The 26,501-nt window shown below is 40.6% G+C and overlaps 3 protein-coding genes and 1 long non-coding RNA gene across 16 annotated transcripts; 2 read left to right on the forward strand and 2 right to left on the reverse strand.

The window, feature by feature from the left end:
- Positions 1 to 276: 276 nt before the first annotated feature.
- LOC116932175 (ecdysteroid-regulated 16 kDa protein) lies at positions 277 to 1,837 on the forward strand. The gene is made up of 4 exons (XM_032939971.2): positions 277 to 510; positions 843 to 962; positions 1,159 to 1,328; positions 1,405 to 1,837. The coding sequence occupies exons 1-4, from the start codon at positions 414 to 416 to the stop codon at positions 1,483 to 1,485; spliced, it is 468 nt and encodes a 155-aa protein (XP_032795862.1). The 5' UTR covers positions 277 to 413; the 3' UTR covers positions 1,486 to 1,837.
- Positions 1,577 to 4,089, reverse strand: LOC116932182. Of its 4 annotated transcripts, none has more exons than XR_004399371.2 (4): positions 2,826 to 3,997; positions 2,578 to 2,762; positions 2,402 to 2,513; positions 1,577 to 2,329 (listed from the first exon to the last, which is right to left on the reverse strand). It is a non-coding gene; the product is annotated as an uncharacterized LOC116932182 (long non-coding RNA). The 4 variants fall into 4 exon arrangements; XR_006646539.1 differs by having other exon boundaries at positions 1,577 to 2,060; positions 2,181 to 2,513; XR_004399372.2 differs by lacking the exon at positions 2,826 to 3,997 and adding an exon at positions 4,004 to 4,089 and having other exon boundaries at positions 1,577 to 2,513; positions 2,578 to 2,698.
- On the forward strand, positions 4,063 to 7,273 carry LOC116932169 (guanine nucleotide-binding protein G(i) subunit alpha). Of its 3 annotated transcripts, none has more exons than XM_045173402.1 (8): positions 4,063 to 4,165; positions 4,573 to 4,714; positions 4,785 to 4,972; positions 5,033 to 5,104; positions 5,175 to 5,389; positions 5,456 to 5,550; positions 5,626 to 5,814; positions 5,885 to 7,273. In XM_045173402.1, the coding sequence occupies exons 2-8, from the start codon at positions 4,594 to 4,596 to the stop codon at positions 6,073 to 6,075; spliced, it is 1,071 nt and encodes a 356-aa protein (XP_045029337.1). In that variant the 5' UTR covers positions 4,063 to 4,165; positions 4,573 to 4,593; the 3' UTR covers positions 6,076 to 7,273. The 3 variants fall into 3 exon arrangements, with proteins under 3 accessions (XP_045029337.1, XP_045029334.1, XP_045029332.1); XM_045173399.1 differs by lacking the exon at positions 4,063 to 4,165 and adding an exon at positions 4,172 to 4,499; XM_045173397.1 differs by lacking the exon at positions 4,063 to 4,165 and adding an exon at positions 4,172 to 4,477.
- Positions 7,274 to 11,865: 4,592 nt separating this feature from the next.
- LOC116932221 (protein SSUH2 homolog) lies at positions 11,866 to 26,453 on the reverse strand. 8 transcript variants are annotated; one of them, XM_032940033.2, is made up of 8 exons: positions 25,069 to 26,453; positions 24,392 to 24,539; positions 15,505 to 15,606; positions 14,998 to 15,317; positions 14,652 to 14,900; positions 14,451 to 14,555; positions 13,097 to 13,402; positions 11,866 to 13,012 (listed from the first exon to the last, which is right to left on the reverse strand). In XM_032940033.2, exons 2-8 carry the CDS (start codon positions 24,537 to 24,539, stop codon positions 12,866 to 12,868), a joined length of 1,377 nt encoding a protein of 458 aa, XP_032795924.1. In that variant the 5' UTR covers positions 25,069 to 26,453; the 3' UTR covers positions 11,866 to 12,865. The 8 variants fall into 8 exon arrangements, with proteins under 8 accessions (XP_032795924.1, XP_032795925.1, XP_032795918.1 ...); XM_032940034.2 differs by having other exon boundaries at positions 24,392 to 24,542; XM_032940027.2 differs by lacking the exon at positions 25,069 to 26,453 and having other exon boundaries at positions 24,392 to 25,046.
- Between the last annotated feature and the right edge of the window lie 48 nt (positions 26,454 to 26,501).

Consider the following 26,501-nt stretch of genomic DNA (forward strand, 5'->3'; position numbering starts at 1 on the left):
AACTGATTTCAGGGTCATTGGATCGGAAATGGATGCTTTGATAAAATGACTCACTAGACGAAGTATAAAGTGGACCAGTAAAGTTGTTGTTTTTTTGTTTTTTTTTACTTAGAGTACGAACGCAAAAAAAGAAGTATCTTGATCATATCAAAGGGGTCATGTGGGATATTTGAAATTGAAAGTAGCTGTTGGTTGCAGCGCACACAAGAAGCTCCGCCCCCAAAAAGTCGAAAGAGCATTGACGTGGGATACAAGTGTCTGAGATTGAAAGAATCCGTCGATGCTATTGGGGAGAAAGAGCACTTCAGCAGCCTATTTAAACTTGGGTGAGAGTTTTAGTCGGCAATCTTTTCTTGTTTGCGGTTGTACCAATTTATTCTGTGTCGTTGCAAGTCGTCGCTTCCGTAGCAAGAATGGCAAACCGTCTACTCTTCCTGATTCTTATTGCCCTTCCCAGCATCAGCTATGCTGAAAAGCTTCTTTCGGTAGCCGCGTGCCAGAGAGGAGGAAGTAAGTTTATACCTTTTGATATTTCCCTCCTACTCCGCCTTCTGTGTAGTAGTGCCTTTTACAATTGTCATATGTGCAATTGTAATGGGCAAAAACATTTATGTTTTTTTATTTCGTTTCATGGCATCTGTGATTTTCCATTAGCCAGATGTCTAAAAAAGGTTGCAGAAAATGCATTTACGAAGAACGTGATTAAATTTACATATAACGAAAGTAAACAATCGTTGTAGCTCTTTTGACAAGTGTGTCTGAAGCCTGTACTGCTGGAAATGTTGCACATGTAATCTACTAATGCGTATCACCAACTAATAAGATGTGGTTTCAAAATATAGACTATGGAACGGGTACTATAAAGGAAGTTCGTATTACTCCATGCCCGGAGGCAGCGCAACGCCGTCCCTGTGTACTGAAAAAGGGAACCGAGGTTACTATTGAAGTTGATTTTATCCCAAGTAAGTAACAAGAGTAATACTAGTGCTAAATAAATGTTGTCATTTCCTGTCTGCATTTCAGCAGAATCTACAATAACTGAAATTTTCCTTGTTTGCTATCTTTAACTGAGTATCCTGTTAAAAATAAAAGGATTTTTCTCCATTCCGCTGGCAAGTAGGCTATGTTAACACAGCATTCTTTTGATACCCCGTTTAGCTGTCGGAGCGTCCCAAGTCACTGGAAGAGCATTCTGGGCCAACAGAATGTTGGAGCTCCCTTTGCCAAACATGAACACAAACGCCTGTGCCACTATGACCTGCCCGGTCCAGCCGAACGTGAAGCAAACTTATCGCTACGTTCTTCCCGTCAGTCGAGGATTCCCTACCGTAAATATATCAATTACATTTTTTAAAACGGCAATATAATTTACGATCTGCTATTTTTATGAATTTTCAATTATAGCGCCGCTACGATGTGAGATGGAAGTTGACGGCCAGCCCCTTCAACATGTGCTTCCAGTTCCCCATCCAGATTTTGAACTAAGGAACGCAGGAGTGATGGAAATGGCTGTACTATATATAGGAGACTCCACTAAAAGAATATGCCATTCGTTACCTTTCTCAGATTGAAGATATGTACTGATATCGTCAAATCGATTCTAGCATTTATATTGCAATTTTGCAACCTGTACTAATTGGAAACCACGTCGTTCGTCTCAAGTCTTTTCTGTGGAGGGAATGACTATATATATAGGCCTTTTATAAATTGCTGTTTTCTCAATGATTTTTTAATCGAACATTGAATAAAGACCTGCAGCTCATTATAGTCAGAAATATGTCTTTTGGTGTAGAAAATGATTGATGCTGTTCCAGCAATACAATTTAATAGTGGGATAGTATTTGTTACGCTCAATTAATCTTTATTCACATTTCTACAAGTTGAGATGACCATATCAAAAATAATTATTCGTATTCAACTTTTGTTACAAATTTCATGCTTGCCTATTAAAAGGGCAGCGCGTCACACATGACATTTCCGTGTTGTGAGATAAAGAAGTCCAGCCAAATTTTTTACGAGCATAACGGTTTATCTCTCTGTACTTGTGGACTTGATACTTCCTGTAACACGAGTAGAAATGATGAACACTGAATCCGTGTAATTTTTTTTTACTATTTGGGGCAGTACGTCGTCGTGGGTACGCGACATTTGCATCTTGACAATAATTCACGATCTTATACCTTTTTATGTGTTTCTTCACATTAGTTGGCGATGCGCACAAGTATGCCGTTTTTTGCATATCGATACATTTGCAATCCATTTCGCAGCTACCATATTAGTTTCCCTTTCGTTCTCGGTCATTTGACACCTTTATGGATGCTCAAAGTTTCTGAATATAAAGGATGCGTATTTCAAATCAATAACTATGCCATATTTCCTGGGTGCAGGCTATAAATTCTACCGTTGACTTTACAGTTTAACGACGCATATTTTTTATCTGCATATGACTGTTTTACATTTTATTTTCTCAGCAGTCTTGCGCTTCTTTATATGTTTGTGTCAATTTCAAAAATCTGTTGAACAACAAAAAGTTAAACAAAAAAAAGTCTTTCGTATAGTTGAAACATTTTACCATACCGAATTTCCGTAACGTAGAAAATGCCTAGCTAGACAGCAACGTGACCTATTCCATTGCAGGCTACTGGGTGTTCTGGATATTTTAAGCCATCAACAGCAATTTTTTTCCATCATTTGCGAACTGCAAATGCGCAAAAAAATGTGGAATTCATTACCAAGTGGTTTGACTATTTATCGTGTCCGTTCTAAAAAAAATAAATGGTTTTAAGAAAATTCATTACAAGAATATTAAATTCCTTGTAATTTACACTGATCAGCGTTGTCGGCGAAGGTTTTTTAAATTCTTCCAATTGCCTTTGATCAGAAAATAGTGGAAAGCCATTCGTTAAGCAGATAGAGCAATACGGAAGTGTGAGTAACCTAAAAGACTTTGCACCCACACATTTGCTTAGTCACATAAAAAAAAATAATAATGGTGAGAACCAACTAACTAGCTGATGGCGTTTTGATGTAGAACTGCCTCGATGTTTCAAATTTAGAAATAAATGATATCCCAAAGGGAGTCGATAGATCTCGAATTTCCACATGCCTCGAAAATATTTTTCTTTTTATCATTACGATGTTACATTGACGTCATTTACCATACTGTTTCCTTTTTTTTCTTTACAAGTGCCATGCAACTGTGATTTCTCTGGGATCATCGTGTGCATGCTGGAGGCTTTAATCGTTTTTTTCCCTTCCATTTGCAACAAAATGCTAAATCGCAGTGGGTGGTCTAGCATCACTTCAATATGAATCATGTCTCACAAGTTGTCGGCGGGTATTTGTTTACAAAAAGACAGCTCAAAGAGCGCATCTGTTTTAAGACCCAGAAACATGAATATTTCATGCTGAGGAAATGGAAAAGAAAGAAATCAGGGCGCGGCCTCTTGTAAAGGCTAACATATATACAAACGAGGGTTCCGGTTTCCTCACTGAACCACCCAGAACAAACCCAACAGAAATACTGCGTTGTGTATAATAAAAAAAAAAAAAGGGGGAGGAAAAAAGTATTTCCATAAAAGACCGTGTGCGTGAGACGATGTATTTCCGGTCGATTTGTGTACAGCCAAAGCTTTTTTCATCCATTTTCGTTGTTTGTACTGTGTTGTAGTGCTCTCGCTCATGAACACAATGGAGGCTGCTTACCGAACCGTTGTAAAACCGGTTTTTAACATGCCGTAATTACGTGTCATATAAACAAAAAGGCGAACGAATTTGCAGCCTTCAAGACGCATGGTTTTACATTTGTTGGTAGGCAAAGAAATCGATTTGCCAAAGCAAACAGGTAACCAATAACCCGAGATCAGTGATAATGAATTTGTTAGCAGGGTAAGTGACATCAAAATTTGAAAACGACGCGATGAGCTCTCGAGTAAGGCGAATTCGTAACGGTTATCTGTCTATTCACACGACCGTAGCGTCATGTTAAAAAAAAGGGACTCACCATTTCGTACTGCAATGCTCTCACATTTTGGGGTCGACAAAAAAAAATCTGAAAAAAGAGAGGCGTGGTTTTCCCCAAAAGCCGTGTTGCCAATTTGCAAGCGGCACAGAGTTTTAGTTTCGAGTTTTGCCGCTGCTGTAATGCCCCGCCTTTGCATAGAGCGTAAGTTGGGTTTTCCTTACTGCTTGTAAAAGAATCGAAAATGTCAAAACTTCCGTTTTAAACTTTTTCATTTTGTCACAAGAGACATCAAATTAAAAATCTCTATTCGTTTTGATCGATCTTGTCTACCTTTTTAAATTACGTTTAGATTCGGGACTTGGGGTGAAGAGTTGACACGACTCAGTGGCCGTTTGAAAGTTTAACCAAGCTCCGTTACGATCAAACACTTTTCAAAGTTTAACGAAACAATTTCTCGTTTTTTTGTTCCGTTGAATTCGTTTCGATTTTAATTCAACTTGACAACTAATTGGTGTTAGTGACAGTTACTCCTTTTGTAATTTTATCTAAATGTTTCACTAGTGAGTTAGGCTTGGGTCTGATTAACCATTTCAACATTGTGTGCATAGGTCTATTCACAAAAGTTCACTATGGGTTGTGCGGTTAGCTCAACAACCGATAAAGAAGCGGTTGAGCGGTCCAAGAAGATTGACAAAGATTTGAGGGCTGATGGAGAAAGAGCTGCTCGTGAAGTCAAACTCCTGTTGCTTGGTGAGTAGTACGCTATACTATTGACAATAGTTTCCCTGTCTAAGTTATGATGCTTGTATATTTTTTAAAGGTGCTGGTGAATCAGGCAAAAGTACAATTGTGAAACAGATGAAAATCATCCATGAAACTGGATATTCAAAAGAAGAATGTGAACAGTATCGGCCAGTAGTTTATAGTAACACAATACAAAGTCTAATGGCCATCATTCGTGCAATGGGTCAACTCAGAATCAACTTTGCAGATTCCAGTAGAGCTGTGGTGGGTTAATTTTCCACTGTCAAAAATTATATTTATCATTAGTTTCTGTCTTCTCTGCAGGATGATGCCAGGCTGTTTTTTACACTTGCCAGTGCTGCTGATGAAGGAATGCTTACCTATGATTTAGCTCAGGTTCGATCGCACGACTTCTCTGGTCACTCTAATTGAAAACTTTTCCTAGCGTTTTGTTTTTATTGGTTAGGTTATGAAACGGCTATGGATGGATGGAGGAGTGCAGCATTGCTTTTCTCGCTCCAGGGAATACCAGCTGAACGATTCAGCTGCCTATTACCTCAATGCCTTAGACCGTATCTCAGCACCGAACTATGTGCCTACGCAACAGGACGTCCTGAGAACAAGAGTGAAAACGACAGGCATCATTGAAACCCATTTTTCATTCAAAGGACTTCGTTTCAAGTAAATGATTCATTTGCCACTTCTAACAATTGTTACAAACGTGTTCGCTTTTGTTCGAATTTGCAGAATGTTTGATGTTGGTGGGCAACGATCAGAACGCAAAAAATGGATACACTGTTTCGAAGGTGTCACAGCCATAATCTTCTGTGTGGCATTATCAGGTTGAGAAGGATTTCCGATTGATCCCACTTTTTCTAATTCTAATTGGTGACGATGGATTTCTCTTTTGCATTTAGGTTACGATTTGGTGCTGGCAGAGGATGAGGAAATGAACCGGATGATTGAGTCGATGAAGTTGTTTGACTCGATATGTAACAACAAGTGGTTTGTGGAGACTTCGATCATCCTGTTCCTCAACAAGAAAGATCTCTTTGAGGAGAAAATAACAAAATCATCTCTTACCATCTGCTTTCCTGAATACCAAGGTAAATAGTATATTTTTCGAGTTTGTTTCAATGCGAAAGAATGATTGGAATTGGTTTTTTCCTGTTCAAGGTAATAACACTTACGAGGAAGGTGCCGCGTACATTCAAATGAAGTTTGAAAGTTTAAATAAGCGACGTGACCAGAAGGAAATTTACACGCACTTTACCTGTGCCACCGACACCAGTAACATCCAATTTGTATTTGACGCCGTCACGGATGTGGTGATCAAGAACAATCTTAAGGACTGTGGTCTTTTCTGATTGACTGGGTGCCAGTGCATATCATCCCAGCTCTCTCTTACTCTTACTCTCTCTTTATGATTTGTCTTGGATACCACAACTTAGTCTGAAATATCATTTGTACTGTACGTTCATCGTCGACCCCCGTCTAAAAAAAAACACAAACAAAATGCGCAACACTAATTTTGCTGTAAACTCCCACTCCCGTTGCGCTGGCCATCACGCACATTGCTTTCTTCTCCTCGATCGACTCAATTTAATCTGTTGATATTTTATTTTTGAATTTTCCCCCCCCTTGAGCAATGATATTGACTAATATCCTTCAAGCAAAGAAGAAACCAACAAAATAGCTCAACCACTCTTTGATTGCCATATTAAAACAAAAGAACACACAACTTTTCGATTACCTTCCTTTTTTAAAACCAAATTCTCCTGCCGTTTGGACGCATTCGAAAACTCGCCGTTTGTTAAATGTCGCACAAACCTCTTTCCTTATGAACGTCTAGTAGTCTGATTCTTTCGCCAACCAGAGAAAACAAAAGACTCTTGCGTGACCCGCTATTTTTACAATCCTCTTCTTCCTGCCTATGCGGACCATCAATATATTTTTTCTTGTTTTGTTTGGAACTTGTTAATCTACCGACTTAACATTCCTCCACATGCCTGGCCTTTGCTATCCATTCAACGTGCTCCTTCTTATCTTTCCGGCTTTTCTCTTTGTGTGGTGTGCATCAAATAATTTTCCTTTTGCCACATGCTCAACCACGTGACTCGTTTCTATCTCGTTCTAGGAAACAAAGACAAAATTTGATACTCGGTCGTTGATTGATCGATGGATAATTATTTTAAAAATTTGCTTGGTCTTTAAAAAATTATTGTTGTCTCATCTCTTCCGTCTCTTTCTCTCCAGCCTGGCATGTCTTCCAATTTGGCCTGATGTATCGCTCGATAATGCCGAGTATTCTTATATATTAAAAACGATTTCCCCCAAGACCTGTCCTTAACTCCCACTCTGAATGAGTCTTCTTCTTTTCTTCGTTCTATTGTGTGTGCGTGTTTCCATATTTTGACTATCTCCCAACTTTTTTTTTTTTTTAAGTGTACGCCAAAAGGGGACGACGGAGTTATGACAGCGGTTCTCTTTTTTTTTTAACGATTTCTATCGTCTTCCCCGATATATTGTGTATATGGTATCAATACAACTTGCATGCAAGCTGTCTCCAGCCACTTGTCTGCTGGATTCATCCCCATGTCATATACAAGTTGAGTAGCTTTTCAATAAAGCATCAGATAAATTTACCATTATTCCCTCACGCTTCCAGAAGAAAAGTGATACTAAATTTTGATGCAAGTAGCAAGTTTTTATGTGTCAGATAAACCAGGGAAACGTGGATGAGCTTACGTGAGTTTCACGAGATTGTCTAAGGTATGCATTCCAAGTTGGAATGATATCACGACGCTTGGCACTCCCTTTTCTTTGTTATTGATGAATTCAAAGTGAATAACGACTACGGGCCATTGATCGTTGAATGTCGGGAAACGCCAATGTAATTATTCATGTCTCTGACTGGGCCTTGGAAGAAGAAATACAATTTTAAGGCCTACTACGCTTTGCTTTGCTCCAATTTTTTCCCCACAGTGTTTGTTTAGAATGATGATACGTTTTGTGCCCAAACACTCTAACATGGGCTGCGAATAATTTTCTACAGCGTGTGGGCTTTTCTACAGAATATAATCCTCCTCATGAGTTGTTTGCTACTGGACGCAATACAAAAATATCCTACAAGTTTTTGTGTGTGTGAAAGGGTAGGAGCAGACATTTGCCTTGAAGCGACGGTCCGTGAATTTGAGGAGTAAAGACGATGGGGTTGACGTGCACGAGAAAAAAATATATATATAAACTGGCCAAGCTGAAAAAGATGGTTGGTGGTAGTGGTGGGTTATATAAGCTATTTCGTTTTTCAAGCGCTTTTGCCCTTTTTAAGAAAAGAAAATGAGAAAACGTGCTACTGCTGTGCCGCTGTTGCTGCATCGGCGGGCTCCCGCTGTCGGACGGGGGCGAATAAGAAAGATGATGGAGGCTTTTATGGTCGTGCGCCGGGAATAATTGTGAAAAGGATCGATGGCCCTATACTATATATACGACCACTCTTCTTTTTTTTTCAACTTTTTTCTTCATTCGTGCCAGTAGGCGAACCCTTATGCTTTATTTATATATATTCAATACACAGATACACACACACACACACACACAGAGGATACTTGTGTATTATGTCTCTTATCGTTTCTACTACTATGTCGTAAATGTGTGATGTACGATATATGTAAAAGTGTTTAGTATCGTGAAACGAATGAAAATAATAATAAAAAAAAGTGTAAAAAAAATAAAATAAATGCGTTTTGATACTCAACGGAGGGAAGAATGATCGGGGCCCCACTCAGTCCCGGCTCTGTTGATGGGTTCGACAACTTTACTGAATGCATTAGACACATATATTTCTTCCAGTTCGTTTTTTTTATATTTTGGCTTCTGATGGTGATGGCTTCTGTTGTGATGTGCGCTCTCACTCGTCTTGTGTGTAGTACCTATATTTATAAACGACAAGTATAGTACGATTGCATACCTTGCACTCGCATCGCCAGCACTTTCGGAGGAAATCAAAAGAAATCGGTTTCCTTTGAAAACTTTTATTTCTTTTCAAGAAAAGGGAAAATTCAATTTCGGAATGGAAGGAGAGGTATACACACGAGTTTCTCTATTCATTGCAGCTGTCGTTGTTGGTCCAGCAGCTCATGTTCACCTTTAAACTTCTTTTGTCAAAATGCATATTTATTCGTTTTGGCTCCTTTTGACGACGCCAAAATTCATTATCAACAGCAATTCTCTTATTATGAGTTTGCCTTTTGAAAATTCTTTTGTCTTGGAATCTCGCATCAGCAAGTGACTTTGTTATAGCTATATCAAAGATAACCGACAGCCAGCAAGGATTGTTCGTGTGTGTTGAATTGCAACAGCAAGGTGCACGTCACTACACACGTAAATCAAAGTGACTCTGATGTGCCTTTCTTTGATGTCTCCATGTATACTGCACTCTTATTTGCCTTGATGTTTTTCAATTCTTTGTTTATTATACGTATAGTTTTATAAGAGGAAAAAAAACGTAGGAGGTCTCAGCACGCTACATGGTGATTTAACGATGGATGAATATTGGACAGTAGTGATGATATAATACAGAGAAACGCAATCGATATAAGTGAATAAAAGTCGTGAAGAAAAAAACAAAAACAAGGAAAGAACATAAAAATTCTGTCAGTAACATATTGTGTGTCTGGAACGAAAAATCCAAAAGAAAAGAATGATGTTTAAATAAATATGGACCCCACCGAGGGACACAACAGTCTTAAGAGAAAAAGGGATAAAGACGTGCTCAGCGGCGTTTCTTTTTTGTCTTTTTCTAGTAGAACGTTGACAATAATGTGGAGGACGTGAACGGAATAGATCGATTCAATTCCCTCTAGCTTCCCATGTAGCCACACCGCCAGTACCGCGTTACGACATCTTATTTATAGTCTCTCCATATTCTTATATTCATTTTTCCTTTTGGGGAGGACGTGACCGTGCGTGACTGTAAGGAAACAGTAGGAAATAATAAAAGATAGAAGGCCGACCCATCACACACATATAATAGCCAACCTTTTCCTTTAGCTAACGTCGATACGTAGAGCTTAATGATATAACCGTATTTCTAACACGGACTTGATAGTTCCGAAAAGCGACAGTTTACGAGTCGGCCAAAAATGCCACATATTTTACGTTTGTCGACTAATCATCGTAAAACAAAAAACAAAAATTAATGAAAATCTTTTTGTTAATTAGTGTCGATGGGCTTTTGACGACGCCATCGTAAAACGACGTCCCTCGAAAATGGTTTGTGGTCGTCCACCCAATTGGCGTGTGTAAGTGGCGTAGAATCTAACAAGGCAATCTTTTTATGGTTTTGCCTGATTCCTTTATGTTTTCTTTTTCCTTTCTTCTAGTTTTGATAGTATGCCTCTTAGAAAACCAAGTGATATATATATATATATATTTTTTTTTTCCTAGCTACCGGTCAGCTGGTTTGTACGTCGAGAGCCCATCGTATCGTTGTTGATGACGACAGCAGCAGCATCCCCCCCACCCACCGCCCTTCTGCGTGATTGAGGCACACATCCCGGTCCTCCTTTCTGGCTCTTAAAACAAACGACAATAAGTCCCCCTCCCCCCTATAAACCTATATATATATATATATATCGTAACAAGTGCCCATTACGTTCTTATATAGCATTTAGGATCTATATGAACGAGAAAAAGAAGAAAAAAATAAGTTCTTGTCCTATGGGATACATTCACGCGCCTCCCCCTTTTTCTCGGACATAATAAAAAAACCCATTTTTTCACCATGTTGCCTTCTTCCGGGAATTCGTGATATTTTTTTTATTAGCTCCCAAAAATCTGGCCCACTTTCCTTGCCTATTTTTCGATCGAGTATTTTCACTCAGTGGGGTAAAAGAATGTTTTCTGAGGAGCCAGTTATAAGAAGCAGATTGGAACTGAACAAGAAAAATGAATGTTGCGTGCGCGGTGACAAAATAGAGTTGGCAGAGGATACTTTCATATACTGGAACGACGGCAAACATGTCATCATAACCTCATTATCGCCATTCTGCAGAGCGGTTCGTCAAAGCCGCGTGACACGCAAGGAATTGGACGCCTGGAAACACACAATGCACAAAACACTTTGATGATGATGGTAAACCACTAATAGAATCAAATTTTTTTATGGTTGGCTGATTAGGTTCTATACGAGGCTTGAGCACGTAGCATTCTCTATAGGGATTTAGCCTCAAGCTTCAAATCTTTCCATTGAAATAGCTAGACCACCAACGTGATTACAAATCGTTATAATGTATGATGACATTTAGCAAGTGAGATTATGTGTGTGTGTGTGAAAGTACAAGCATTTCTACAGATCCTAGTGAGGCTACGAAGCGGAAACTTACGATATCCGGTTTTCGATGATGTATGCGCGTGCGAAACTCGTTTGAGATTATTTATTTAAATCTACTGGTAGTTACCCCCAGCTGAGATGCTCGGCAGTGAAAGCCTTGTGACTCTACGACATGGTGAGTTGCTGGAAATAGATTTTCCCTTTTTTTCTTTGGCTGCAACTCGTATTCGTTTTGCATTTTCTTATTTCCAGTAGTGGCCGTGCGCGACTGTGGTAAAAATCCCTCCCAAAAAAGAACAAAGAAATGACTGAACGGGAGCCGTCATTCGTGAAAACTCTGACCGAGACAGATACAGTTCTCAACTCCCCCCCCTTTTTTTTTTAAACCCTCACGAAATAAGAACTTTATTCTGTCATGGAACGGGGCCCGTCTGGATCGTGTGTGTGTGCCGATTACACTTGTCTCTCACCAAACAGCTGGTGGAAATCGCCGACAGATGCCAACTTCAACAAATCCTTAATCAAAGAGAACGAAAGAATGAACGAAAAAAAAAAAAAAGAATGAAGAAGACGGAGCACACGTCTAGTAAACAAAAAAAAACGCAGCCCTGTTTAGAAAATATACACACGAATAAGAGTGGCTGCGAGTTGTTGTTGTATTTGTAATAAGTGGGACGTACCGACACGTAATTAAACGTCGTCCATATGTGACCAGAGCCAGACTCATTTCCATCATCGATCAAATAACTGTGTGTGGTATATTTCTTCGAGCGAAAAATAATCCGTGGCCATTTATTGAAATGAGATTAAATGCAAAAAAAGATGGACGAGGATCGAGTGTATTGTAATTTTGTTGTTGTTGTTGCGAGAGAGCGAGACGATGGGCGTCAGAACAGATCCAATAGAAATCCAGCCCAAATCCGACTGTTTCCTCCAACCAAAATCAAAACATACAGAAATAAAAAAAAAAAAATTGTACAGCTGCTACAACAAGATTTGAATTGATTACCAAAAGAGCTTTTGTAAAAATATTCCCATTAAAAAAACAAATGGAAATAAATGTTTATATATAATTAAAAAAAAAAAAAAAAAAAGAAGGATGAATCAAAAATCGATAGAAAAGAAGAACGTAATCAAAAACACTGAAATGCAATTAAAGACACAAGTACAGAGGCACAGTAAGAAACGTAATTAAGACGCAAAAGAAAAAAAAAAAACCAAAAAAGAGAATTAAATACATTGAGGGCAAGACTGCAACCGGAGGTGATGGGCTGATGATTAAAAAAAAAAAAAATCTTTCGCCGCCAAGAGGTAGAAAATAATTGCTTTATAAAAAAAAAACACAGGCAAAAACTCAAGAAAAATTTGGTAAAACACCAAATGAAGAACAACTTCCTGTCATGGATGCGAATGAACAATCACGCATTTGTTCAACTTTGACAATTTTACACGCACCGATGGGTTTTAAACAAAAAGAAAACACATTGAGAAGGATAACGTCGCTAATATTAAATCATTACGAAGAAATAAGAAATAATAAAAAAATAAAAAAATTACATCTGTGATCGTTTTGGGTTGGACTGTTTGGCAAAGTCGGCGTCTATAAAAAGAAAACACAATGTCCCAAATAATTTGTCAAACTGAAGAAGCGGCGCTATGAAAAGCAGGCTGCTTCCTTTAGCCATTTATGTGCATGAAACACTTGAATTATGTACGAGTTGTGCATGTCAGTGGGGCTAAGCAGGGCAAAAGTTTCATGTCAAGACGGCCAGCAGTTGTCGTTTTTTTGTTGTTGTTGTTGTTTGCTTTGGAATTGTATATAGTTACAAAATGGAGCATCCCCAACAGCAAGTTTGAGGGTAGTCGGGTGCGTACACTTTGTGCTCGTAGCCGTAGAGGTAAAATTTACCCGTTCTCCTTTTCCATGTGTAGTGAACCTCCGTGACGGGCACCATTCTGACTTGTTGTCTCTATTCATTTTTTATTTTTATTTAAAAGATTCATTTGATTGTCTAAAAAACAGAAAAACAAATAAAACAAGTTCAATGACTCACCTGAGCGAGGATTCTTTGATCGGGCCATTGACGATTGTGGTTGAGCACCAACTGAGTAGAAGCCAAATTAATCGTTGGATCGGCGAAATGATTCAACGGTGGGATGCGGGGACCTTCCTCTTCGTAAACCACCTGACCCGAAACTTGACGGATGAGATCCTCGGGTAATGACGAACATTTGGCTACGATATGTTCGGACGTGTTGGCCTTCCACGTGATGGTCAAACTAATATAGCACCGAATTTGACCGTAACTATCGCACGGCGGACATGCCACACGACCTTTGGCGTTGCATTTCAAACAATCCTGATGTTATAAAATTAAAACTCGTGATTTTGGTTTTTAAAGAAAAACATTGGCGATGGCAAAAGTTTGACGATATGCGCAGTTTAAAAGTTTATTTCGTCAAGGACTAACTTCGTTCTATTGATTACCTCTTTTCATCGACTTGCCTCTCCGCACCCTAGCCCGTCCCAACTTACATAGACTATTTAAAAATAAAAAAAGGAAGAGCCTCTGATGTATACAGGATTTCGTTCCGACCACTACAACGAGCAAATGCGTTCGTAACACGTCATTTGATTTGAGTGGAGAAGGAAAGAACATGTTAAGACGCAACGAACGGGGAATACGGTCGACTGATTCATCCAGTGCTCTTTTAATACAAATATACTAAAAAAATAAAATAAAAAAATAGGAGCGACAGCGATGTAAAGCCACGGACCATTGGCTTCCGCCGAATGTTTAGACTTCCTCGTTATTTCACAGGGGGAAAAAAGGAGGGGAATTTTTTTTAGATGTCCGGCAAACGTTTTCACACGGAAAAACCGATTCGCCCGGCCCTGAATCGACAGCCGTTCGGCTACACACATGACTACTGGATGCGCGTGTGTGTACCAAAGAAGCTTCTCTCCTACACGTAGACAGACACACACGTTTATATATTTAGCATTGAAAAGATCAATATTGACCGTTGCCTCAGAGGTTAGCAGCCATGAAAGACTATTATCGAGTTGGAAGGATGGGCCGGGCGTTCTATGTGTGTGTGTGTGTGTCTGTATATATTCCCCCTCCCCCCCTCTTTTTTTTGGCCAGCTGGATGGTGGGGCACAAGTTAAAGACGGGCGTGATTTTCCCAGGGTTTGCAATCACAAGACGCAGGCCGGTAGAAGTGGACTAAGAAAAAAAAAAAAACGGACCCCCACGAAAACAAAAAATCCCACCCACGCACACGTTAGCTCGGGCACTTTTCCCCTCCTTTTGTGTTGATACACAACCCACACACGGATCGAATTGTTTTTGGAAAGCAAGGGATTTCAAGATGTAAGAGGAAAGCTGAAAGCATTTGATTTACCTGGCGACCTCTTCCGTGAGTGGAAGATTGGCAAAAAAAGCAGCGCTCCTTATTCCCCGCCGAATCGGAACCCCATCCGTCACCATGGCAACTCAGGCACCTCGTCTTAAAGAATAAGTAAATACAAAAAAAAAAAAAAAATGAAATAAAATCAAGAGAAAAAACAAAAGGTGATCAAATGATGTCTCACAATTTTCTTACCCATCCTTTGCCGTGACATTCTTGACAGAGGAGGCTACCGGCTCCGCGACAGCGGTGACACGTCTTGACAGAGGCCGTGTGCGGCACTTGAAGCACTTTCATTTCGCTGCGAAAAAGGTCTGTCGGATCGGCCGGGATGTCCCACGGACGAGGGGCTGGACCGCAACGAGGACCATCAACTTCGCCTCCACCGTGCGGCATAAAAGCCCACGATGTCTCGCGTTTCTCGGTGAACGTTTGAATTTCGTACTAAGAAATGATTGCATTCATTTTGAAATGTTTAAAGAAAGAAAAAAAAAGGGAGAGAGACAAAAGTTAGTTACACAAAATGTAATGCGTGACTTACGTGGAAAGCGGACGAGGAAAGGATTTTGCCGATGGACATGTGACGGGCAGCTGACCGACCCCAACAGCAATGTTCGGTCACCATTCCGAGGAGGGCATTGCGAGCGTCGACTTCGCTGACGGGCGGAAGATCAGCAATCTGGATACGGGACGGACTCGTTGCCCCCGTCCCACTACACCCTCCCGCTCCATCTCCTTGAGCCATTTGTTGTTCGGGTTGTTGCTCCTTCTTCTCGCCATCTGCCCGTGATTTCTGTTGTTCCAGTTGCAGCTGCTGATCCTCTTCCCATTCGGACAAACTCGGCGGAGGAGGAACGCACACTGTCCGTTAGGGAATAATAAACACATAGTCATCCACCCAGGCAAGTCAAAACAATAAAAGAAACAACTGGGAGACAAAATTCAAAATCCGTTTCAATTCGATTTCTCCAATTCAAACACAAACTTTAAAGACTTGTTTCAATCCAATTTTCTTTGTTTTAAAGACACGATAGAGGAAAAACGTTACCTGCATCAAACGATGTCGTTTCGTAACCATAAACTTGATCCATGTGGTCCAATGGCGGAGCAGACGGAGCGACGTCATCTTCCTGAACGCCTCCGGAATGTCCTGAAACGAAGGGGATACAAAAAAAATCAATAAAAACAACCACATAAATCAACCAACGGTTCATATCGTCCTAACTATCTAAAGAGAGTTGGGCTCTGGCCGCACTTGGGTCCATCATCATAAATCAACTGTCATCACATTCACAAACAGGTTATTATTTTAATCGCAGGCGCCTTAAGGAGAATTAGTTGTCACAGAAATTAAATGTCAGAGGTTTGCCAAATTACGCCATAGCGTGGCAGTCGATGGTCTACTTGTCATATTCTTCTATGTCGATCGTTGGTGGTACTCCCGATTCGTACGTCTACGATGATAAGGTAGACCCCCACCCTTTTTTTTCCCCCGTTCTCTCTCTCTCTCTTCACTGGGCTTTACGACACAAACACCCTGTTTTCTTTTTATGATTTTTTTGTTCAATTTCTTTCTTTTCTTTTTAAGCTTATGGATTAGTTTCTGTCGACTCGCAACAAAAGATGGGACACGAGAAAAGAGTAACGAACCAATCGTCAGTTGAAGCGTGACTGAGACGTGAAATTCGATGGGAGAGAGTGAAAAAGAAGAAGAAAATAGAAAAAAGCGGACTGAAAACTGCGTCTAGAACACACACACACGCCGAACAAAAACACGGTCAACCCTAAAAAAAAAAAAGACAAATCAACCGTGTTCCGAGTTAGTTCCGTTCAACTTGAGATCCTAACGCCATCTGACCAGCAAACGGACACCAACAAAAATCGAAACTCTTTTCTTTCGGGACTTATCCAATATTTTTAAAAATCCAAAACCGATCGAAGGTAAGGAAAAACGAAAATAAAAAAATGTTGTTGTCAAATGAAAACAAAACACAAGAGATGGATACACCAACCACGCAAGTATGCAAGTCCGTTCCGCTTCCGTCAAGTGGATCGGCAATATAGGGAGACTCTCTCCTGTTTTACATAAACCCCTCCCTGTGGTCCCGGAAAAAAAAAATATGATTCAGAATATACGACGATGAAATGCAAACGACGTGAAGAGATCGTGAAGGCCACCCACTTCTTTATTTATTATATTTTTTTAAAATCCGGATGAGAAGACGCATCCAATACGAAGAGCGAGAAATAAACCAACCTATGTAAATTCTATCTTTGATACTCAAAAAAAAAAATAATGCATTCGTGATAGATAGATACTATTACAATCATAGCGGGGGTGGAGGAGCGCTCAAGCGAATGCAGCATCGATTACGTATCGATTTTTTATTTGGGGGGGACTCGAGTCGAAGAAACCACGGGTTTTGGATATACGGGAGTTTGACGCTTGAACGAATTCACGTTAGGCGGGCGAAACGGAGACGGGTGAGATGAAATAGATGCAAGTCGATTCCTCAAAGTCGTCTGCAAGATGACAGACGTGCTAGACACAGGTCTCAAGAAGAAGTCAGATCATAAGAAAAACAAGTAGTGAAAAGAAAGAGAGAGAGAGAGAGATTTGTTGGAGAGAGTGACTGAAGCGACGGAGACGAATGAATCCGATTGGAGCACTTTGGCCTCTCTTCTACTCCATCATTTGTTTTCGTTCGTCCTATACACCGGTCCCTGCTGCTTTGATTCGTTCCCCCAAGTTACACACACACACACGCCCACACTCTTATTATTTTTATTTTGCTGTTTGTTCAACCGACAGCGCCACTAGTTTTGATTAATCTCAACTACAACTTTCATTTTATATTTTACTGGATGATACGAAAGTGATAAACTGGCCGAGATTTCAATTGTTCAGCGATGACAACGCACTTGGACTACTCTCATTTCAACAAAGGGAAGCCATTTTGAATCCGATTTGAAGAGAAAAAGGGCTGGGAAAATGCAATCTGCACGCCTCAATTGGATGGCGCCAATAAGATACTCAAAAGATTTGATACTGTCCATCGATAAGACGCTTATTTTTTCCATTTAATTCAAATAAATTGCAAAAAAAAAAAAAAAATGGCGAGCGGATTTAATGTCGGTTGGAGCATAAAAATGGCATTAGTCGATCAGTACAGTCTGCTTTGCTTGAGCTACTAGGAAATCAATTACAGTGTTTTGTTTTTCCCCACCGGAAGATGAGAATAAAAAAAAGAAAAAGCTATAATATCTCCATTCTATATTACTACTTCCACGATCGAGGAGGCACAAGCCACATTCCAGGATATCAAAAAAGAAAAAAAAAACAAACAAACACATTGCGCCCTTTTTTCCCCATTCCTTTCAGTACGTATTTCTTTTTTTTTTTTCGCTTTTTATTATTGTTGTAGATCCAATGATTCCAGACATCTTTTCCGAGAGCTACTGAAAGAGATACAACTCCCAATCTCCCAATTCAATCAGTCACGAAAGTGAAGCGCTGCTGCTATGCGCTTCAATGTCTTGATCTGCAAGCAGATAGCCGAAGAAAAGGAAATCGGGAAGGAAATAAGAAATAGTGTAGCGAAAAAAAAAAAGCAGAGCTCACAACGAATGCATCGATTGATGAGTTTCCATTTTCGCGATGCAACTTCTCAGACTTGTAATAGCAGCATCATAATAATGGTATTTATGCACTTAATCCCGAAATGAGGTGGAGAAGAAGAGAATGCTGATAATAATAAAACAAAATGGGGGGTCGTTTCTCACAACGACGAACAAGAAAATACGAGATACGAAAAGAGAACGTAAAAATATTAATAACAAAACAAAATTACTTCAGATAAGCGCCAAAAGAGAAAATGAGATACAAATGTAGTACATCCCAGATGTATAAAATAAGCTACGGGTGGCGGAAAGCAAGAAAACAAAACAAACAAAATGTCTGTTAGAGAAATAAATATAGAGACTACCACGCATAATCATATCATAAAAAAAAGGGAGCGAGAAAAAGACCGAGAGCTCACGATAAAAAAAAAAAAAAAGACTCGGTCCGGGATTCGAACCCAAGACCAGAACGAAAGAGAACCTCGGTAATATAACACGATCACGAGAGACACACAAATAAAAGTAAGATGAAAGAATAGGAATTTGCTCAAAGATATAGATCCAGCGGTAGATGCAATACTAGCAGAGCACAACAGTGGGCAATGGCCATCTAGAATGCAATCAAGGAAACTTGTGGCGATATACACGTGAAAAAAAGGGACACACGAGTAAAGTGGCGGGTTGCAACAACACCAAGACCCGTTTCTCATTTTCTTTGCCTAAAAATACCACGGTGCGCTAGAAGAGCGAAAGAGGCACGCGCGATCCCGCGGGAATGTTGATGAAAGGGGATAACGGTACGCCTAACGCGGAGGATTGTCCTCTAGACAGTTGACTGAACAACTACACTCTGAATTTTTGTTTTTTCTTTCGTTCTGCTGTCGTCAACAGAATTGAACGTTAAACCAAACAAGAGGAAAGATGGTAGCAAAAAAATAAAAGAGACTTTTGTCCGGTAACCACCAACAAAAAGGGGGGGGGGGGAGACAATCTAACAACACATTCACATGTACACAAGCAACGCGAACCGCGAAATCCCGTCATTTGAAACGAGTCCTTGGAGTTTTATTGTTATTTGACAATCACAACGCCACACAACGAATTGATGACGAGGTTGTTTTTTTTGGGGGGGAGGGTGCTATCTTGATTCTAAAATAACACAAAGAAAAAAAAAAAAATAGCGTCTCAAGCAAACGACATCTCATAACCGTATCAAAGAACCCGCTAAACCCGTGCAAACAAAAACTCTCGAGCGGCAAAAAGAAAATGTACGCAAATATAAAAAGAGGACACACACACACACACACAAAAAAAAAAACAAGTTTTTTGGAACAGTTCCATGAATGAACGCCCATATAAATAGAGTGTTCGATTTTTTTTTTTTTTTTTTTTTGATTGCCACAACTGAACGATCTGCAACGGACGATCCCACAGAGCGGTGGAACGAAGATGGACCGGTCCCCATATTATCGGGCAGCAAAGGATGGGACACGATGGAACTGCCAATGACTACGAATCCGCCTATCTCTTACTTTCCTCTAAGATATTTGTCTCTTTTTTCTCTTTTCTCTTTACAATTGTTTTTTTCCCTTTTTTTTTGTGTGTACATCTTCCCACACGTACGTCTTTTCTATTATCTAGGACACATCCGGATGTTGATCCGGACAAAAGACATGGAAAGGTCCAGTTGGTACAATATACTGGAATAAACTAGGAAGGCATTCTAAAATAGAACAGCAATCTTTTATAGACGTCTACATAAAAAGGAAATTTTCTGTGTGTGTGTGTGTGTGTGTGTGAGAGTGTGCGGCGGATGCGAAATTGAGATCAAAGTGGAATGGATACGTTGCCTGCGGAATCATTTCGAACGCGGGGAACATTCTGCGTCTATCGCAATAAAATATTGAGTTATCGTTCAGCTCTGCGCCCCCCCCACAGGTAAAATGTGAGAGATGGTCCATCTGGGAACCATCCAATCAGACCATTAATCAGAATTGTGCGTGGGGGCAATCGGAGAGATGGCCAGATGAAAGTGCAAGCGGATGAAAAGCAATAAAAAAAAATGAATCACACGAGAAGCTTTGCCGTCAGCGGAATACACCATCCATCAAACGATATAAAAAGATGGCTGATATACGGTCAACTGACGTTCGCCATTGTCTTGTTCCATGACGCCAAACACACAATCCTTTAGATTCTTTTCTGATATTGTCCTACGGCGGAAGACTTTTCTTCCTTTCCGGGGCAATTCCATAAACTGCAATGTCGAACGACACGTTTTTCACGCTCATTTGTTTCGCCTTTGTCTTTGTTTGCCCTTTGAAATATTCAAAGCTTTCCACAATGCAGCGCACGATTCAAACTTTGTAATCGATTTGATTATTACATGGGAAAGGAGGGGAGTGCAAGGATCGCGCATGGGGCGTCTGGATAGGCTGACCTCTTTTATTTCGTTCACGCCAGTCAAAGAGACAAGTGAGGCAGCAATCAAGTGTAAATTACTGGCGAAAAGGATGCGGATGTCCCTAGTTGAAAATCGGAAAGGGAGGCCGACATTTTGGCCCGCAGTTAAAAAGGAAGAAGACAATGACAATCAAAAAAGGGGCACGTCTTTCTCCTTGATCAGGAGAATGTGTTGTCACCTCAGCGTGAGTGAATCACGCCAGGACGTAGGTGGGATCCGCTAGCTGTTGTCGACATGTGTAGGACGTACGTTTGGCAGACAAGCCGACCGACTAATCACCTCAGTTGATAATCGTGGGCGAAGGCCGTTGCGGCCTACGTTAGACGACACTCTGTGACGGGTGCTTGTCAAGTATATCTTCTTATGCCCTTTTATTTATTTTTAAAGATTTTTCTAGTCGCCAATTCACCGTAAAAGCTATCTTCATTTTTTTCCCCTTTCTTCTTGCCCTAGCAGCAGCGGATTTCTTGGCTTCAAGCCCGTTGGCTACTTCCAAGTGACCAGACGCAGTGCTACTACGAAACATTTTCGTAGTAACTCTTTGTTGAGCAATACTCGCCATTCCACCGTCAAAAAAAAAAAAAAGGGCGAATTTCTTTCTCTCTTTTTTCTTAAATATTTTAACCGCCCTAAAGTAATGCTGAAAGGATCGAAGTGAACACAACGGATAAAAAAAAAATGGGGTGGGGGGGACTACCTCAAACACTAGAACCCACTATGTACTGGAGCTTCTATTCCATCAATAATGTACGTAGCAGTTGTCAGTGAACTTGCATCCGGTTGACATTTCCAAAAGAGCCAGCAGCAGACACGTACACAGAAGCTTTCCTAATAGTCGTCGCAATGCTCGCTGGCCGCCTTCCCATTATCTGTCCGGGCGATACACAATATAGGGCGAAGCCCATCCGCTTTTCAAAAGCCAATTAACCTATAATGTACACGTCCGCTGTTGCCAGCCCGCCATCAATTTACTCGGCTCCGTTACAACCAAAAAAAATGACACGGGAGGGACCCGGTGCGAATTAAAATGGGAGCGCCAGACGTAAAATACGAACGCTGTCAAAATTCTAGAATTATGTCTCGTACAACATTTAAATGAGCAGCTCGAACTGCAACTGCACTAGAGACATAATTCCCGGACTAAAAAGCGATGAGTGTCTACGAGCAACTCGTTGGCAATAATCCTTTGGCAGAGATGGCAAACATCATTTTTTTTTTTTTGGTTTTGTTTTTTCGGGGAGAGCGGGGTATAAATAATAAGACGAGAGATAACAACTAGTTTGGGGCACATCGAGTGTGGGCGCTCTTTCTACCACTCTCCGGATAAGCGAGACGGTAGAGAGACGTCGTAGCCGTCAACAACGGTAGACACACAAGACACGAACGGCAAACAAGGCGCTCGGCGGATTCATCCAAGCAGAAGGGGAAAGAGTGATGGATACACGGAAAAGTCAACGGTAGAAACAACAACAAAAATAATAATAATAAAAAAAAAGAGGAAATACTGGAAAAGGGGAAAAGATCGACAAGCAGAATAAGAAGGGGAAAAAAAGGTGAAATAGTATCGATCTTTGGGTGTGTGCTAGTTTTTGTTTTCTACATCCCTTCCCCAACGCGACCGTGTGCGTCCTGGAAATCAAGCCACCAATCCGTCATTTTCCGGAATGAACCCGCCCCAGAGTTCGATGGTAAAAAGGCCTATACCAAATAAATTTCGTACTTCTTTATCACGTACAAATAGAGTTAAAAAAAAAATACATTATTGCAAAGGAAAAGCACTCGTCTCGATTAAATTCCGTCTGAAGCAATTCGTGCGACAGATGACATCCACTCTAATCCATCAGAAATTTCGTCAGCTGTAAAAAGAAGAAAAAAAAATCGCCAGGTGACAATTGAACTAACGTCAAGAAAAGAAAAAAACAAAAACAAACAAAACATGTGTACGCGACAATCTCGATCTTCTTTTGTTTAAAAAAAACCACACGAGTTCTTGAACTTACTCTTACCGCCGCTCGGCATTTCCCATGGCACGTCGCCGGAATTCAATTCTCGCATTCGCGGACTGAATCCGTTATGACCGCCTCTTCGCGTTTTTTGATGTTTTTTCACCTGGGCCCGTAGCCGCCTCGACGCTGTTATCCGAGATTTAACCATCGTCGTAGCGATGACAGCGGACCGCGTGGCTTCTTACGTACAGGCACAAACAAGTCGGCGGGACGGATAGAAAAATGTTCCTTTTCAAATTGAAATGGCGCAAAAAAATGTGACGTCAAACCGGAATAGAGGTCAACCAACCACTGTGGACTGATCTTGCACACTCACAGGTGGTAGATCCCTTCTCTACTCCTTCCGGCTTTAATTCCTTTCTTTCGGCGCAGCGCACACAGGCGTCCCACTCACGCAGCCGGTAAGCCCCCCATCACCCTGCCCATCTCTTTTCGACCTCCCCCGCCACACAAACATTCGCACACTCACGGTCCACTCGGCTTTCAAAACGGACTCTCTTTATTTTTCCTAGGGATTTCCTCGAGCGGCGATATCTCGGCCAAAGACTTTCTCACATCTTCGTTGGCCCTTCCAACGTGTCGCAAGATCGTCGCGTGAATGTCACGAACGCGGCCGTGAACGAAGGAGGAGCCACTGACTACAAGGGTCAACCTCTCAGCCTTGCAATTGGCTGACAATGGCCTCCTTTTCCCTCCTTTCCTCATATACTTGTACCGATATCCGCGCCGCTTTCAGATCCATTTCTTTTCCTACTTTTTGGGTTTCATTTTTTTTTTCTTCTCTACTCTTTCCGGATTCGATCTTCACCGATCCAGCCAATTTTTTTTTTTTTTTTTTCCTTTCTATTCTTTTCATCCCTGGCGTTCAACTCGATTGATTCTCCTCCCCTCTCAAAAGAACTGTTTCTTTTTTATTGAAATACTGAAATCTATTTCCAAAAAAAAAAGGGGGGACTAAATACGTTGAAGAAAAAAAAAGGGGAACATTAAATTTGGATTGTGTCTAGCTCCGTCTACGTGCAAGGGATACGCAAATAGAAACACAAGGCTATCACCTTACACCGTATGCCGTGGCGCACGCAGACAAAAACACAGTGAGAAAAGTTAACTTTAGATGTAGTTAGAAGGCGACACGGTCGAACGTCAAGCTCTAATGCATACGCAAGCGCTTCGAGTTGGACGGAGAAGAAGAAGACAAAAGCAGCGAGAAATAGGCTGCGTTAAAAGAAATTAGTGCAAGAGACAAAAAAAAAAAAGCGCTCGAGCGGCAATAATCAATGATGGGGAAAGCGGAGATGAGATTTACTGTACTTGATGTCCGTGACAAGCTGCTCTTTCTCCTTGAAGTCGACCGGAGACGAGATCTTGTTCCACTCATTTGAATCGGTTACACTAAATCAAATCGCACGAGGCCAATAAAGGGAGACCCAAAACTAACAATAGAAATAAACCAACAGGGAGGATGGAAACGTCGGTTCACTGCTGGATCTGAAGACTAACTAGCTGAGCGACAACCAGGCCGTTTTCTTCGTCGCCATTTGAAAATTCGCCTCCCTCCCCACCCGGCCACCCATCGCAAGCAACTTGATCTCGGTCCAGACCGACCTTCATGGCGAATGAGCCCGATTTAACTGGGCGAAACATACGGGAGATCTATCCTGGTTGTAACTCAGCCAACTCTTTCATCGGGCCATGTCCCCAACCCGCACGATCACCCTCGTACAACCACTAGACTACCATAGAAAAGGAGGGCATGGGGCCCCTTTTGTTTTTTTGTTGTTCTTTTCTATATCACATAAAATGGAAACAAAAGGTGGGAAATATGTAAGGCAGATTACACTCACTTAGGTAGTGGCTTGTTTCCCTGTACTGCAATGGAATGGTTCCAGTGGAGAAATTTGGAGCACTCGGACTGAATTCATCATATTCAAGATCCACTGTTTCTGGTTCCAGGTAGTGCTTCTTCCGTCCCATCTGCTTGGATGACTTCATCTTCTTGCCAGACATTGATGGGAATATACGGCAAAAGAAAACAAATCACAAGGTGAAATTAAAATGTTATTGAGAGATGACCAGTCAACACCCAAGAAATTTCAACGGCCAACAACTGGTTCCTGTTTGAGTTGGCATGCAGAAGTGGTCAGGCACGTTAGTTGGATACACAAGAGGCAACTTCATCTATCAAAGGAATGCTCTCTATTGGTAAGGATATTGAAGTGCTCTCCTGAAACATGTCTCTCAAAATTTTACACCCATGCTTGACCAGCTGTAGATGGATCATAACAAGCGCCGAAATGAAAAGAAGAAAGAGATGGAAAGGAAAGACACGTCGCCGTCGTCTGTACGTTATTGATCCGCTCCCAGTGGATTAGAGTAGCTATAGACACACGCATACACCACTGACATGGCTCTGGAACAATGCCCACTGCATCCTTCACGCCATACAAACCCTCTCGTCTTTTACAAATGAAATAGATACCGAGCGTGACCGTGAAAAGCAAGAAAGAAACTATTTCAATACCTTGACATCGAGAAATGAACCTAGGGGAGAGTATAAATACACTCTTCAGACGGAAAACAACAAGACCTGACAGATAGACAACCACTTTTACATTGCCGGAATTGCCTCCATGTTATCCTCAACAAAGGCCATCTAGCGTCTGAATAACTCAAGTTTTCTCCGGAGAATTGTTAACCATTTAGTTCTTTCATCTACTGCACACCACGAGAACAATAACCTGTAGGAATCACGTCACGTTCCACAATTTGGTATTCATATCGTGCACTGTGGTATTTCTTGTTTCCCGCCAAAACACTTTGTTCAAACATTCACTTAAGGTTGGCTGTATCAATTGTTAAAGTGGATCTGTCTAATTTTTCTGGCATAATTATTAGGTAAATCAGCAAAAATTTCTATTTTGTTTTCCTAATGAATAATTTTATCTAGCAGCACCAGCATGTATTGCATTCTGTGCTGTTAGTTAATTAACATTGTGTCTCACTCTATACCCAGTGATCTTATAAATTTTAATCATTTTTATGATCAATCCCTTTCGTGCAGATTAGAATACTTTTTGTGATAGGAAAACATATGAAATATCATTACTGGTTGGAAATACCTTGCTCCTGTTGTGAAGCAGTAACTCTAGTCATGGCTCATATTAAATGTTCTTTAATTGTATTTAGCTTTCTTTTATCTTCTGCAAAGGAGGAGGCTATTACCTTGATGCAACAGAATTCCATCTTATCATATTTATGCCATAAAAGTTTAAAATTCAACCAAAGATGGCTGGTATTCTCTACAGTCTGATAACGTCAAAGAAAAGTAAAGTAATTCATATCTTTATGATCAAACTAGTTTGCCAACCTTATCAGGAATTTGCTCATAGGTTGATCAACATTATTATTTTATTAATTTTAAATATTATAGATATTTTTTGTAATAACAAAGCCATTCAAATTCACGCTCTGGCAAAAAGTTAGTTACAAAACGTTTAAAATTGCCTCCCGAAGCCTGTAAAGACTGATTGTGACAGTGGCGCTGCCTAACGCTGGATACGTGCATTTTAACGAAACGATCTGCCCCACCTGTTCGATTTCGCCTAGACACCTACCCACCTCACGTATTTCCCTATTGGTTCTGCACCTTGAAAAGTTTTTAAATAATTTAGGAAAAATCAGGCCACATCATAATCCGCTATAGCAGTTCAAAGAACAAGAAAAAAAAAATACTATTTCGACTGGCCTCGCATTCAGAATCCGGATGATGAAGCCATCTGTCTTAAGCCTTTCGTAAAATCTATCGGAATGTATCACACGTAAAGTGCCGAAGAAGCGGCATTTTTTATTGAATGAATAATTGTCAGTGGTTTCACCTTAAACGAAATGATGTACAGCCACGATAAATACGAAATCCGTGAGGGGACTAGAGAGGATTGGAGATGCAACGTAGAA

The sequence above is a fragment of the Daphnia magna genome, linkage group LG1 (genome assembly GCF_020631705.1).
Source record: "Daphnia magna isolate NIES linkage group LG1, ASM2063170v1.1, whole genome shotgun sequence".
NCBI classification, from domain to species: domain Eukaryota; kingdom Metazoa; phylum Arthropoda; class Branchiopoda; order Diplostraca; family Daphniidae; genus Daphnia; species Daphnia magna.

Bases quoted from the DNA above. Each gene is read 5' to 3' on its own strand.
- LOC116932175 (XM_032939971.2), top strand. From the start codon at position 414: ATGGCAAACCGTCTACTCTTCCTGATTCTTATTGCCCTTCCCAGCATC. The intron at 963-1,158 runs GTAAGTAACAAG...TACCCCGTTTAG, and splicing joins TGAAGTTGATTTTATCCCAA to CTGTCGGAGCGTCCCAAGTC. The intron at 1,329-1,404 runs GTAAATATATCA...TTTCAATTATAG, and splicing joins TCAGTCGAGGATTCCCTACC to CGCCGCTACGATGTGAGATG.
- LOC116932169 (XM_045173402.1), top strand. From the start codon at position 4,594: ATGGGTTGTGCGGTTAGCTCAACAACCGATAAAGAAGCGGTTGAGCGG. The intron at 5,105-5,174 runs GTTCGATCGCAC...TTTATTGGTTAG, and splicing joins TTACCTATGATTTAGCTCAG to GTTATGAAACGGCTATGGAT. The intron at 5,815-5,884 runs GTAAATAGTATA...TTCCTGTTCAAG, and splicing joins CTGCTTTCCTGAATACCAAG to GTAATAACACTTACGAGGAA.
- LOC116932221 (XM_032940027.2), bottom strand. From the start codon at position 24,554: ATGTCTGGCAAGAAGATGAAGTCATCCAAGCAGATGGGACGGAAGAAG. The intron at 14,901-14,997 runs GTAAGTCACGCA...ATCATTTCTTAG, and splicing joins TTTCCTCGTCCGCTTTCCAC to TACGAAATTCAAACGTTCAC. The intron at 13,013-13,096 runs GTGAGTCATTGA...AAAAATGAATAG, and splicing joins ATCAAAGAATCCTCGCTCAG to AGACAACAAGTCAGAATGGT.